Genomic DNA, 14844 nt, shown 5'->3' with positions numbered 1-14844 from the left:
ATGAGTCCCTTGGAGTTGTCCTGCTTCCTTGCACTACTGATAATAGTCTTCATTCACAGTTAGTTATTATACTTTATTTTATTTGTTTACTTACTTAATTAGTTAGTCATTGTACTTTAGTGTTGTTACTATGTACAACATTCTTCTGATTTTGTTCACTTTCCTTTACATCATTTCATATGTCCTTCCAGTTTTTTTTTTTTTTTTTGGTGATCATCTTGTTGGCCATTTCTCATGGCATAATAGTATTCCATTATAATCATATATCAAAACTTGTTCCCCAAGCGATAGACATCACTTGTTTCCAGTTCTTTGTCACCACAAAATGAGCTGCTATAAATATCTTCATACAAGTATTTTTAATCTCTGCAATACAGACTTAGTAGTGGTATTTCTGGGTCAAAAGGCACGCATATTTTCTTTATGGCCCTTTGAGCATGGTTCCTAATTGGTCTTCAGAATAGTTGTATAAGTTCACAGCTCCACCAACAGTTTATTAGTTTCCCAATTTTCCCTAATTCCCTGAAACATTTATTATTTTCTGTTTTTGTCATATTAGCTAGTGTAATAGGTATGAGATGGTACCTCAGAGTTGTTTTAAATTGCATTTCTCTAAAAAAACAGTGCTTTGGAGTATTTTTCATATGACTAAAGATAGTTTTGATTTCATCTGAAAATTACCTGATCATATTTTTTTGGCCATTTATCAACTGGGGTATGCTTTGTATTATTATAAATTTGATTCAGTTTTCTATATTTGTGAGAAATGAGACTTTTGTCAGAGAGGCTTGCTGTAATTTTTTTCCCTCAGTTTATTTCCCTTCTGATTTTATTCTTTTTTTTGGTTTTGTTTGTGCAAAAACTTTTTAATGTAATATAGTCAAAGTTATCAATTTTACTTCTCATAATGTTCTCTATGTCTTGTTTGGAAATAAATTCTGCCCTTATCCATAAATCTGTCAGGTAACTATTTTGTGTTCCCCTAATCTTTTTATCGTATCCCTCTTTTTAAAAAAAATTATGTATTCATTTTGACTTTACCATGACACATGATGTGAGATATTAGTCTATGCCTAGTTTCTGCCAAATTTTGTTTCCAGTTTTTGAAGTTTGTTTGTTTTTTCAAATAGTAAGTTCTTCTTCCAAAAGCTTGGATCTTTCGGTTTGTCAAACATTCAATCACTATATTCATTTACTACTACATGTGGAGTGATGTACTACTCTCTCTCTCTATAGATATATCTATATCTATATCTCTATATCTATGTAATAGATATAGAGATATAGATATACACACACATGCACACACACACACACCATTAAAAAAACCTGGTTACATTACTATTTTATTTTATTTCATCTTCAAAGGAGAAAGAAAAGTTACTCATAGTATCACTGGAAGAGTTAACACTAAACATACAAAGAGTCAGTAAATAAACATAATGAAAGATGGACATATATTTCTTTATTAGAATGAAAGCTAATGTATTGGCAATGAGGTATGGATTTGGGGGTCACAAAACATTGGGGTTCAAATCCCAATTCTTCTACTTGTTACATGTGTATCTATGGACAAATCAGAAGTCTTTTGCTTTCTCAGAATACAACTAGAATATGGATTTAGATGTCAGGACAGTAATAGCGCAGGTAAGTATGAATGTTCCATCAACAGCAACTACCTGTTTTCTCTCTACTAAAGAAATGTATCCTAATTTTTCTAACTCATAGAATCTTTATTCTAAAAGTTCACCCACCTCTTCTGCATTCAACGCATCCATTAAAACCACTTCAATTAGAGATGTCTGCTTACTTAGCTGGGCATCATCCATCAGAAGGCTGTCGTCCTGAGTCAGCCTTAGCTCATGCTGACTCATCGTGCTCACAGGGGATGCCAGATACCCCGGGCACAGGTTTGGACAAATCCAGACAGGGCGAGAGCTCCTGCGGTGACATTGGAAACAAATGTACTGCTGAATAATTGTGATGGATTGATAGTTTCTTTGCTGCACAAGAACCCTGAAGATAGAAAACCTCCACAAATGAATGAGTTGCAGGACCATAATGAGCCATGCATATTGTTAAGGCAGTTCCTGTGGGCATTGCTATTACAAATACCTGACATTCATAATAGAAGAGGGAGTTCTAAGCTATGAATTCACTTTTAGAAACAATTTCTAACCTGATTTTTTAGAAGTAGAGTAGTGAATCAGACGCCATAATAACATCTTGGATGTATACGTCACCAACATTTTGCAAAAGACTTTGGATATGTTGGTTCCTCACAATACGCCTGTAAAGTTGATCCTCCTCAACCTAAAATTCTACCATCTCCATTTTATAGAAGGAGGAAATAAGGCTTGTAAAGCTTAACTGGTCAGACTAGAGGGACACATCTAGTGAGTATATAATGTGGGATTTTAACACCAAGTCCAATACTCTGTCCTTTGGACTGGTATTTAATTCAACAACCCCACAATATTTGTGAACCTAGTGTTTTTTTTTAATGCACTACAGAAGACAATAGGGATAAAGAAAATTGAAAATTTGAACAATCTCTTGTCTTTAAGAAGGCTATCATCTAATTAGTAGTGATAATATTTACAAAGAAGGAAAATTTATAAAAAAAAAAACCAACAAAACAAAACAAAGAGGAGATTCAAATAAAGTGTTTTATGAAAATTTAAGAATGTAGTTAATTCAAGTTTGATGAATCAGAACAGATCTAGGATCAAGTCCTAATTCTGCCATTTATTAGTTCTGTGACCATGGTACATCTACTTTTTCTTTCTGAAACTCAATTTCCTCATCTGTAAAATGGAGATGATAGAATTTTAGGGCAAGAAGTTAACTTCAAGGACATCCACCTACTTTACAGAGTTATTCTAGGCAATGTTATCAAACTATATATTTCTTCCACAACAAAATCTACCATTATCTAATGCCAAAGAACAATTTTGGAAACAGAACTACTTTTTAGAAATCCAACCCAACTGATAATTGACTTAAAGAGTACTTTTAGAAGAGGTTCTGTATCTCTTTGGGCTTAGCACAGTGTCTGGCAAATAGAAAATCCTTTAAAGTTAATAATAGTTGAAGATCGATTATCTACTTCCTCCCTTAAATTTGACCCATGATCACATTAAAAATAATGTTTTCTTCCTACATATGTATATACACATACTTATATATATAAATAAATTATGTGTACATTTATATTTATACATATATTTGAATATACAAACACATTTTTTAACTTCTTGGAATGCTCCATTTGCATGTGTGTGCATATGGTTATGAATTTCATTTTTTCCTCATTGTCACCAAAATATCTCTGACCTCTTATCTGTTGGGCAATGCACAGAGATGGTGATACCTGTATCATTCACATCCTTGTCTCCTATGATCTCCTCTCATTTGCCCAGGCTGGAGACCTACGTGAATTCAACAACAATATTGTTAAACTCATCCCCCTCTGCTCTTCCTGCTCTGCTTCTGATCACGTTTCTACAGTTGCTCATGTGTACCCCTCCTCATCTGCTTCCAGAATGTTATCCAAATAACGGCTGGAAGGTTGCAATGCTCAACATGGCATTATATTGTGCCAACATATTGCACCTCTATAATACTACATTGAGTTTATAGTATAGTCTAATACTTTCAAAAGTACTACCTTCCAGGATCAGAATTTAATTTATTCTAGAAAGTTTTCTGACTTAAAGCCTCTCTGACTCTGTTTTCATGTTTTTAGCATAAAGCTAATATGCTACTAAATTTTCTGGGTAGTGAGGGTTGTTTGTTTTTATCATGATTTAATCTCCACCCTCACCCCCTATAGACACATTTAAATTTAAGGATATTCATATATTTTTGAAATGCCCAATTTTGTTCAAGTGACATAACAGTGAAGGAGGAGAGATGGGCATTAAAGATTCAGTTGAAACATCAGGAAGTGTTCCTATGTGCCAGCTGATTCACATTCAACAATCTATTTGCAGTAAATCTGTCATTCCTACTGGTGTCATCCTTTTAAATGTTTTTCCCCCCAATGGCCAGGCAAGATGTCAAGTTCCTACAGTGATATCTATAGTCTCTTAACTTCATTAATGCCATACTAATTCAAACTTTGGGTTCCTGTTTCCCCTAACCCCTGTTTTTTTTTAAATAATTTTACTTTTACTTTTTTACATTTTTTAAGTTTAAAACATATACTTTGTCAAAAATAGATTTAAATTTATAGCTTCATTTTCTTTCATCCTCTTAATGAACACATCTTTTACAAGTTAACTTTTCCCTTCAAAAGAAAATAAAATATTTTAAATGGTAGCAGCCATTTCCTCCATGTTGTTTATGGATTAGGTGTTGAATTAAAAATTCATTATGTAAAGACCCTTAATGAAGTATGATATCAAATGCTTCAAGAAAACATCCTATTATTCCTCCTCTCAAAAAAAGGAAAAGAAAATGAAAGAAATAAAATGAAAAATAATATTCTAAAAAAAGTCTTTCACTTCAGTAAAACTTGAAATTGCTTGAATCAGACCAAATCTTTTAATACCTCTGTGAAAGATATGTTTTGAATTGCAAATATCTTAGGAGAGCTACGATATTAACTTTAAAAACATACTAAGTTGAAAGTCAAAGATATCACAATATTTCCTGAGGCATCATGGTGGAATGAAAGAGTCTTCTCCTTGACATCAAATTCCTGGTTTTTGCACTGGTTTCTACATTTAACAACCTTGGGTAAATCAGATAACTTGAATTTTCTCAAATACAAATCGGTAACAGTACTTTTAAAACTGCCACACCACAAGAGAGAAAAATGTTTTGTAAATTTTGAAGTGCCATAAAATCCTTTAAATTTGTTATTTTTCAGGGGGAGTATATTCTTTCGATTTCTATCTTCCCCTTTTGTTCAAGAACACCAGCGAAGTTTTCTCTAATAATTTCTTTCAATATGGTGTCCAGTTTCTTTTTTTGATCATGGCTTTCAGGCAAATCAAGAAATTTCAGATTTTCTTCTATTTTTCATTCTTTTAAATTTGTTTTATTGTCTCCTGCTGTCTCATAAAATTGGCTTTCATTTGTCCAATTTTAATTTTCAGGGAGCCATTTTCTTCTTTGAGACTTTGTATTTACTTTCATAGGGAGTTATTTTCCTGTTTAAGGTATTATAGTTCCTTTTTTTAGGAAACTATTTTCTTCTGTAAGTTTTTTTGTTGTTGTTGCTATTGATTTTTTTATTATTATCTGATTTTTCTTTCAAGTCTTTTATTAGTAGTTTTCACATCCTTTCTTGGATTTTTTCCAGGAGTTCATTATGAGCTTGACACCATTTTACATCTTCCTTTGTGCCTTCAAATGTTTTTATTTTTGTATTGCTATCTTCTGAATTTATATTTTGGTCATATCTCATGTTGAAATAATTTCCTAGCATCAGACTTTTTCTAAATCTTTTGTTTATTTTGGAGTTGTTTTTTCCCTCGATTTTTTTCTATATGCTAAAACTTCATGTCAGTCCTGTGGTAAAAAGAGTACTGTTCCATGCTTATACTGTGCCCAGGATTGTCTCAGCTATCTCTGTCCTAGATTGAGCACTCTTCAGAGGTGACCTGAATGACCTGCAGTGTGATGGTTTGCAGCTGTTCAGTTCAGCTAGGTTGAGTTGGGTCCTGACCAATCTGTTGAGACTAGACCTTATGGTCCGAGTTCCTCCTACTAATGCCTATTCTGGATTGAATAGACTTTTGCTCTTTGCCTGTTGAGGCTGGACCAAGCTGGCTATGTTCTTTCCTTTGCAGCTTGCAGTGTATCACATCTGAGTTCCACTGAGTCTTGTTTAAAGATCCTTTCTTGTACCCTAGTGAGATGAATCCTCCTTGCTATCTCTCTACATTTTTCTGGGCCAGAGCACTGCTTCACCCCTTCTTCTGTTGATTCTGCTGTTCCATGATTCATTATGAGGATTTTTTATTCTTCTATGGAGGGCGATTGAAGCAGGAGTAGCAATATTGATACAAGACAAAGCTAAAGTAAAAATCTTTCCAATTAAAAGAGATAAGGAAAGAAATTACATTTTGTTAAAAGGTACTATAAAGAATAAAATAATATTGTTATTAAAAATTGATGCACCAAATGGTAGAGCATCTAGATGTCTAAAGGACAAACTAAAACAGCTTAAGGAGGAAATACATAGGATCATACTAGTGAGGGATCTCAAACTTCCCTTTTTAGAACTTGATAAATCAAATAAAAATAAATAAGAAAGAAGGAAAGGAAGTGAATGAAACACTAGAGAAAGTAAAATTAATAGATATCTGGAGAAAACTGAACAGAGATAAAAAGGAATATACCTTTTTTCTCAGCAGTACATGGTACATATACAAAGGTCAACCATGAACTAGGGCATAGAAATATTGCAAACAAATGTAGAAAAGCAGAAATAATAAATGCAACTTTTTCAGATCACTATGTGATAAAAATTATATTTAACAAGGGTCCATGGAGAGGTGAATTTAAAATTAGTTGAAAATGAAATAATCTAATACTTCAAAACTAGTGGGTCAAAGAAGAAATCATAAAAACAATTTCAGATTTCATTAAAGAGAATTACAATAAGGAGATAATATATCAAAATCTATGGGATACAGCCAGTGCAGTACTCAGGGAAAAATTTATATCACTGAGTGCCTATACCCACAAAATTGAGAGGGAGGAGAATTGGGGTGCTCTCTTAATCCTTGCTAATAAGGAGGGGTAGAAGATGATTGTGGTGATTGGAGAGGAATGAAAGGGATGGCTGAGTTTAGGGAACAAATGGACAAGGTGGTATATTGGATGGCTAGGGAATAGGTGGGGCATTCATGAGAGGCAGCTGAAACAGCTAGACCAGGTGTTGGCAACCTTTTTGGCCTTGAGAGCCATAAACACCACATTTTTTAAAATGTAATTTTGTGAGAGCCTTACAGTGCTCACAGTGCGTGCTCCTGTAACAGTGCGTGCTCCTATAACAGCACCTGAAAAAAAATGGACTTCATGGCTCCTGCAAAATGAGCCATATCTGGCCCTCAAAAGAGTCAGATATGGCTTGAGAGCCATAAGTTGCCAACCCCTGGGCTAGACACTCAGGCTAGAGACAGAGGATACTTGGGGGGGAGGGGAGAATAGGCTGAACCCTTCCAGGCAGGAAAGGTATCTCTATAGACACAAGGAGTAGGGCCAGTCAGAAATGGTTTAATCTGCCTTGAGGGCTTTTCTTGTCAGTTTCTCAAGTCCCTCAAGGCAGGAGTCAAAGGGCTCCTGCCTGTTAGTGAAACTGATGGGTTCAGGAGGAAGTCTTGGGTAAGGACTTCCTCCCAAGATGGATGCCTCCAGTTTCTTCAGAGAATAAAATAAAATAATTCCTTCCCTCTTCAACCCTTGCCTAATCTTTGACACAATGATTCACCAGAGAGTTTGAGTAGGTAACAAGGGGGTTTATTGATATTCAGGCTTAGTCAGAAGGAGAGAAGGGTTTGGGGTTTCTGACAGCCACTAGGGAGAAATTCAAGATGGGGGAGGGTCACAGGAGTGGGTTAGACTGAGAGAGAGCCTGCTCTCCCAGGCAGGAAAGATTTGGCTGCCTTTGAAGTAGAGTGTATACTAAATCAATAAAATAAGGGATAGTTTGATTCAAGGATGTCCTTCTTGCCTACAGGGAAACTGAACCCACAAAGTCTAATCACTAGAACACAAAAGCCACCCTTCCTTCCAGAGCCCACAGGGAAAAATACAGGAAAGGTAACAGGGGAATAATGTGGAGGTCAGGGAGAAGTCCTGAGAGAGAGAGATTTTAGCTAGTTTCAAATTGTCCAGAGACAAAAGCACAGGCCACAGCAAAGCTGAAACCCAAAGGCAGAGCCTCAGTTGAACCTTCCGCTCTCTTCAAGCCTCTGGTTCCAAATGCCCTTCTGTCAGGATTCTAAGGCTTCTAACTGCCAGAAGTTTTCAGTTAACTTTTGCAAGGGAAAAAGCTTTTGTTGCATCGTTGCATTACAGAGATCAATGAATTGGGCTTGCAACTTTAAAAATTAGAAAAAGAAAAAATTAAAAATCCTCAGGTAAAAATTAAATTGGAAGTCCTAAACATTAAAGGAGAAATTAATAGAATTGAAAATAAAAGAACTATTGAACTAATAACTAATACTAGGAGCAGGTTCTAAATATTCATATGTTTGGAGTCTAGGGACATGTTGTGGTGCCAGTTTCTCTACATAACTATTGCCCAGTAGTATCTAATTTTCCCTTCAAAGTCCATATATTGGGGGCAGCTGGGTAGCTCAGTGGATTAAGAGTCAAGCCTAGAGATGGGAGGTCCTAGGTTCAAATCTGGCCTCAGACACTTCCCAGCTGTGTGACCCTGGGCAAGTCACTTGACCCCCATTGCCTACCCTTACCACTCTTCTGCCTTAGAGCCAATACACAGTATTGACTCCAAGATGGAAGGTAAGGGTTTAAAAAAAAGTCCATATATTTCTTGCTTCGTATCTTCACTTTATCTCTTTCTATTTCTCCATTTGTCACTGAAATCTCTTCAAAATTCTCTGCCAATCGAAAGTCATATTTCAATCTGCCACTCAAACAATAAATATTTATTTATTATGTGTGCTGGTGGAGTTGTGAACTGATCCAACCATTCTGGAAGGCAATTTGGAACTATGCTCAAAGGGCTATAAAAGAATGCCTGCCCTTTGATTCAGCTATACCATTGTTGGGTTTGTACCCCAAAGAGATCATAGATGAACAGACTTGTATAAAAATATTTATAGCCGTGCTTTTTGTGGTGGCAAAAAACTGGAAAATGAGGGTATGCTATTCAATTGGGGAATGGCTGACCAAATTGTGGTATATGCTGGTAATGGAATACTATTGTGCTCAAAGGAATAATAAACTAGAGGAATTCCATGTGAACTGGAAAGACCTCCAGGAATTGATGCAGAGCGAAAGGAGCAGAGCCAGAAGAATATTGTACACAGAGACCAATACACTGTGGTAAAATCGAATATAATGGACTTCTGTACTAGCAGCAGTGCAATTACCCTGTACAAGTGTGAGGGACTTATGGTAAAGAATGCTACCCACATTCAGAGGAAGAACTGCAGGAGTGGAAACAGAAGAAAAACAACTGCTTGAACACATGGGTTGAGGTGGACATGATTGGGGATGTAGACTCGAAACTACCACATCAATGCAACTATCAACAATTTGGAAATAGGTCTTGATCAAGGATACATGTCAAAACCAGTGGAAATGCGCATCTGCTATGGTGGGGGGAGGTTGGGGTGGTGAAGGGTAAAGTAAGAATGAATTATGTAACCATGTTAACTTTTCTAAAAAATAAATTTTATTAAATGATAAAAAAAACCTATTATGTGGCAGGTACTCTTCTAAACATTAAGTATACAAAACATGACAAAAGACAATCTTTGCCCTCCTGGAGCTTGCAATCTTGGGGGTGGGGTGGGGCACATAAAAGCAAATATGTACAACTCTATACAAGAAAATGGGAAATAATTAGCAGAAGATAGACAATAGAATTAAGAGGAGTTGGGAAAGGTTTCTTGTAGAAGGTGAGATTTTAGTTGAGCTTCAAAGAAATTCAGGGAGTTCTGTGGCTGGAATAAAGGAGAGAGACCTTTACAAGCATGGAGGACACATATAGAATGACTTGAATCTCAGAAATGGAGTATCTTGTTTGTGTAACTACCAAGTAGCAAGTGTCACTGAATTGAAGAGTATATGTCAGGAAGGAAGGTGTAAGAAGCCTGTAAAACTAGGAAGAAACTAGGTTATAAAGAGCATTGAATACTAAATGAAGCATTTTGTATTAGCTCCTAGAGGCTAAAGGAAATAAGAATTTAGTAAGTAGTGGGGTGAAAGGTTAAAATTTTAGAAAAATTACTTTAGTTACTAAATGAGGATGTATTAGAGTTGGGAAATATTTGGTGTAGGTAGTCCTACCATCACGTTATTGCAATAATCCAGGCATGAGGTGCAGAGGACCTTCAATAGAGTATGTATATGTGTATGTGTGTGTGTATACATACATACATATACATATATATATACATATATATATATACATATATATATATATATATATATATATATATATATACACTGTAATGCAAGGTGGCTAACAGAAACTTTTTGCTTCTGTAATTTCTAATGGTCACAAAAAGTCAGTTAAACATCTTAGAATCTTCAGAAAGTCAGTTGGAACTTGAAACTATAAATAGAGGTGAAGTTCTAACTGAAGGGGCTTTTGCCTTCTGGCTTTCGCTGTGGCTGGAGGCATTTGCTTTGGCCTTTAAGCTTGGCTTTGCTTCGGCCTTGGCCTGTGCTCACCTTCTCTTGGGGAGAATTAAACCTATCTCATTTCTCTGGACCTCTCCCTGATCTCTCCATCTACATTCCCTTCCCTTCCCCTGAATTTCCTTTGGGCCCTGTGTGGAAGGGAGGGCTTGGTGATTGAACATTGTGGGTTTTAGTTTCTATAGACAAGTAGAGTATCCTCAAATAAGTTACCCCTAGTTTTAGGGATTCAATAAGAACTTTACTTACAAGGCAGTCAAATCTCCCAACTGGGAGAGCTGGACTCTCTCAGCCTAAACCTCTCCGTGACCCATCCCCCACCCTCACCCCTCTCCATAGCAGCAGTTAGAAAATCTTAAACCCCTCTCCCCTTCTGACTGACCCTGGTATTAATAAATCTCCTTGTTATCTATTCAAACCCTGTGGTGAATCATTGTGTCAAAAATTAAGACAAGGGCTCAAGGAGAAGGAATCATTTTTCTTCTATTTCCTTGAGGGGAACTGGGGGCATCCATCTTGGCAGGAAGTACCCACCCTAGACTTGCTCCTTCTAACAATTTCACTGATAGGGAGGGGCCCTCTCGACTCCTCCCTCGAGGAACTTTGGAAACTAACAAGACAAACCCTGCAGTCAAACCTAAACATTTCGTACTGGCCCTAGTTTCCTCCCTGTATCCTCTGTCTCTAGCCTCTGGGAATAAACCTGTTTGAGCTGCCCTCTCCTACATACCCCATTTCCTGTATCTCCTATATACCTTCCCTTCCCTTCATTCCTCCTCCAGTCACCTTATAATCACCTATATCCCCTTTATCCTTCCTCACACCCAAATTGCATTCATAGACCCACTCAAATTACCTTATTTACTTCTTTATAACAACACATATACACAGATTTCCAGTGGTGCTTCAGGAAATGACCCAAGTTCATCATGTAATAGGACTAAATCTATGTATATATTTGGAAAAATCTGGAGAGTCAGCATTAATAAATGAATTGAATCCATTCATCCATTACCTGTAATTATGCTATTTCTCCCCTTCATTTCCCCCCAAATTCCTATTATTTATTGTTCTTTTAGAAGTCAGAAACTGTCAGCTGATTTCTGTTAGTCAATCTGTAGTTATGTTCCTTGGAACCTGTTGAAAGAAATGAAGTGACAACAAATTGTCAGCACTTTAAAAAATAACAAATGGGAAATTAAATATTACTCAATTAATGAGTTATATTAAGTGCCAAATCTGTTCTAGCTATTATGCTAATAATTAAGGACACATTGACAAAAAGTAAACATAGGTACAAGCAATTCATACCTTTCTGAAGTTTAAGAAAAGCCATCTGATCATAGACATAGTGAAAGAAGAGGCTTTAAACTCCATCTCAGCCAATTCCTTCATTCTGTTGTTAAGGAAAATGGGGTTTAAAGGTTAAATGATTTCTTGGATGTCTCAGGCACTAAAACATAGAAGAAAGAATTGAACCCCTATCCTCAGACCCTGTATCCAACACTCTTTTCCCATACTATGAAGGATCCTCAGAATTTCTTCTTACACAGGGAGTCCCTCTGCTATTAACTACCCATTAAATGACAAATATGTTATAGTTCCATATATCTCCCCAGTTGTCATATGATTTCTATTAGTATTGGCTTTTTCACTTCTAAACTATTATAATACACATTTGTATTAAGCAATTTCAATTAATTTTCAGTACTAGGTGTGAATGGTCTCATTCCCAAAAGATGAATCATAGTATTCCAGAAAGTCTCAATTTAGCTTTGAACATTTAGAAGAGATGCAATTTCCCATTTACTTAACAAGAATATTTCCACTCCTTTTTATATAAATGACATAAATATTTACAACAATTTACCAATTAGATGATCAGCTAAGTTTTATATGAGTCCATTTAGACATGAGCAATATTTTCTTCAGAGAATTCATCTAAAGGAAATAAAGTATACTATTACTGAAAAATACTTACTTAAGAGAGCAGGTGACAATAGTTTTTAATCCCAAATCCAGAAAATTTTCATCTACATCTAAGAGATGTTCCTTCAAATTTTGTGTTGTTTTGTTTTCATCTATGAGAATCTAATCCTAGTGTAGTCATTTAATACTGTTGCAGCCTCAGGCAAGTCTTTTAACCTCTGAGCTTTGGTATATATTTGGCAATATGAAGACCATGCATCTGGCAATTTGGAAACTACATGTGTATATATATATATATATCTGAATAAAACCTTGAAAAAGTTTGAGAGGCAAAGATAGAGGCAATCTTATGTACATAGGGCATATGACTAATTCTGTTCCTTTTGCAAGGAACAGCTTACTGTGGAATGTACAAGGATGGGAGAACATCAAATAGAAAACAGCTACTAGATCAGTTTGACCAGAGTGTATTGTATAACAAATATTCTGATGTGAAATAATGTAAGAAATGTATATTAGAAGAAAATGGTGGAGAGAATCCATGAAGAAAAAGGAAGAAAGAAGCAGAGACTATCTTTTGAGGTAAAAGTATGAGGTTCTACAGTGCTAGGTCACCTATTTTTCATTGTCCTTTGCAAGTTGATTGTAGATGTTCAGTTTCTCCAAAAACTTGAACTGGATTGCTGAAATGAGGTCCTTGGGGGCAGTTAGATGATTCAGCGGAGGTCAGGAAGACTCATATTCCTTAGTTAAAATCTGGCCTAACACATTTACTAGCTGTGGAACCCTGGGCAAGTCACTTAGCCTTATATATCTCAGTTTACTCATCTTTCAAATGAGCTAGAGAAGGAAATGGCAGACCACTCTAGTATCCTTGCCAAGAAAACTCCAAATAAGGTCATGAAGATTTGAACAGGACTGAAATGATTAAATAACAATATTACCTTCAGGAAACAGTTACCAGAGCAATTATCAACTTCAGTGTCTGAAGGAAGGCTGAGGATATTAAAGTAAGTATTGAGTCCAGACTCACCTTCTTTTTTCCCTCAAGAGGGAATGAATGTATGAAAGGAAGCTCTGGTAAAGGATCCTAAGATAATTCTGGCTGCATTTTCATCTTTCACTCTTATACTTCACTGTGGGGTGAAAGGAAGCTACGATTCTTGATATTTGTAACAGTGGGACACAGACCAGAAAATAGAGGAACAGTGACAACTGGTATGCTGGCAGTATGAAGACAAGACTAGTTAAGTTTGGAGAGGTTCATAATTAGGTTAGGTTTATGATGGTGACGACTTGGGCCATAGCAATTCTCAGAGACCATCTTCTATGGGTTAGGGCCACTAGGACCAGTTAAAGACATCAAGGGAAATAGTGGTTCTTTGATCAACGATTGAATCTTTGTAGTCCGTAGGGTATCTAGGACAAGAGAAAACAGAAGAAAAAAGATGGCATCTGTATATCAGCAGAGATTTACAAACTAAGAAAAACTGCTAAATGCTTATAGGAAAGCTCACTTCATAACTATTGGCATAATCTTTTTAATAAGAAACAAACAACTCTCCAGGGTTTAGGTTTATTTATCTGTTTTGTTTGCAAGTATAAGGTGCTGACTCTTTCCTATGTGAAATTTGGTTAATGAAAGAGGGAGGAAGAACATTTGCATAAGGCAAATTGAAAATCAATTTGAGAAGAAACAGAGTCTAAAACAAAATCTTGAGAAGAGACAGAGTGAGAGAAAATGGTTAGATATATTCCAAGAGAACCTTTTTGAAAGCAAAGAGAAGTCTGAGGGAAAGATGATCTCAGGGTGGTCCATGAGCTCCTTTTCATGTGATTATTTTTGAAGTTTTGGAGATTATTATTTAGAAATAATAAATTATTTAATGAATGATTGATGTATACATACTTCCAGAGGGGAAAATGATTACTAGAAATAAGTAAGATATTGTTTTTTATTTTTATCAAATGATGCTTTCTCTAGTGAAGTAAGGGGAGAAATGGAGGGAGTTAACTGAGCATGTTAATATTTTAAATGTTAATTACAAATTAATTAGTTAATCAAAATAATAAATTAAATAACTGGATTGAATTTTGAATTAATTTTTGGATTAAATTAAATCCCCTCTCCTGGATCCCTATCTTGGCATAGTGGAAGAGCTTGCATAGTTCACTTAAACTATGAGCTCTACTATGCAGGGTTATATAAGATGTACAGGTAAGGTGAGAGTTGTGGCAAAAGGTAATCCACTGGAGAAGGCATTGGCAAAGCACTCCTTTATCTTTGCCAAGAAAACTCTATCAATAATATTAAAATAAGAAAAGATGTGACACCAGAAGATGAGCCTCTCAGTTCAGAAGGTGTCCAACACTCTACAAGGAAAGAGCAGAGGACAACTACAGGTAGCTTCAGTATTAATGAAGGGGTTGAACCAAAGCTGAAAGGAAGCTCAGCTGCCAAATTATCTTGTAATAAAAGGAAAGTCCCATGCTATAAATTTTAATTTTGCCTTGGAACCTGGGATTTCAATCTGTGAAACAAGATAAGCCAGATGTGGTCAA

At 35.9% G+C, this 14844-nt stretch overlaps 1 protein-coding gene across 1 annotated transcript in view; it reads left to right on the top strand.

Moving 5' to 3' along the window:
• The first annotated feature begins 1798 nt into the window (after positions 1–1798).
• Positions 1799–14844, top strand: part of LOC123241876 (HMG domain-containing protein 4-like) — a 56629-nt gene continuing 43583 nt past the window's right edge. Inside the window, 1 exon segment of the mRNA XM_044669378.1 lies at positions 1799–1946. Coding sequence (XP_044525313.1) covers positions 1799–1946 — 148 coding nt within the window.

Source organism: Gracilinanus agilis, chromosome 3, assembly GCF_016433145.1.
Source record: "Gracilinanus agilis isolate LMUSP501 chromosome 3, AgileGrace, whole genome shotgun sequence".
Taxonomy (NCBI): domain Eukaryota; kingdom Metazoa; phylum Chordata; class Mammalia; order Didelphimorphia; family Didelphidae; genus Gracilinanus; species Gracilinanus agilis.
Note: the sequence above shows the minus strand (reverse complement) of the source record. Positions and strands in the feature narration are given on the sequence as shown.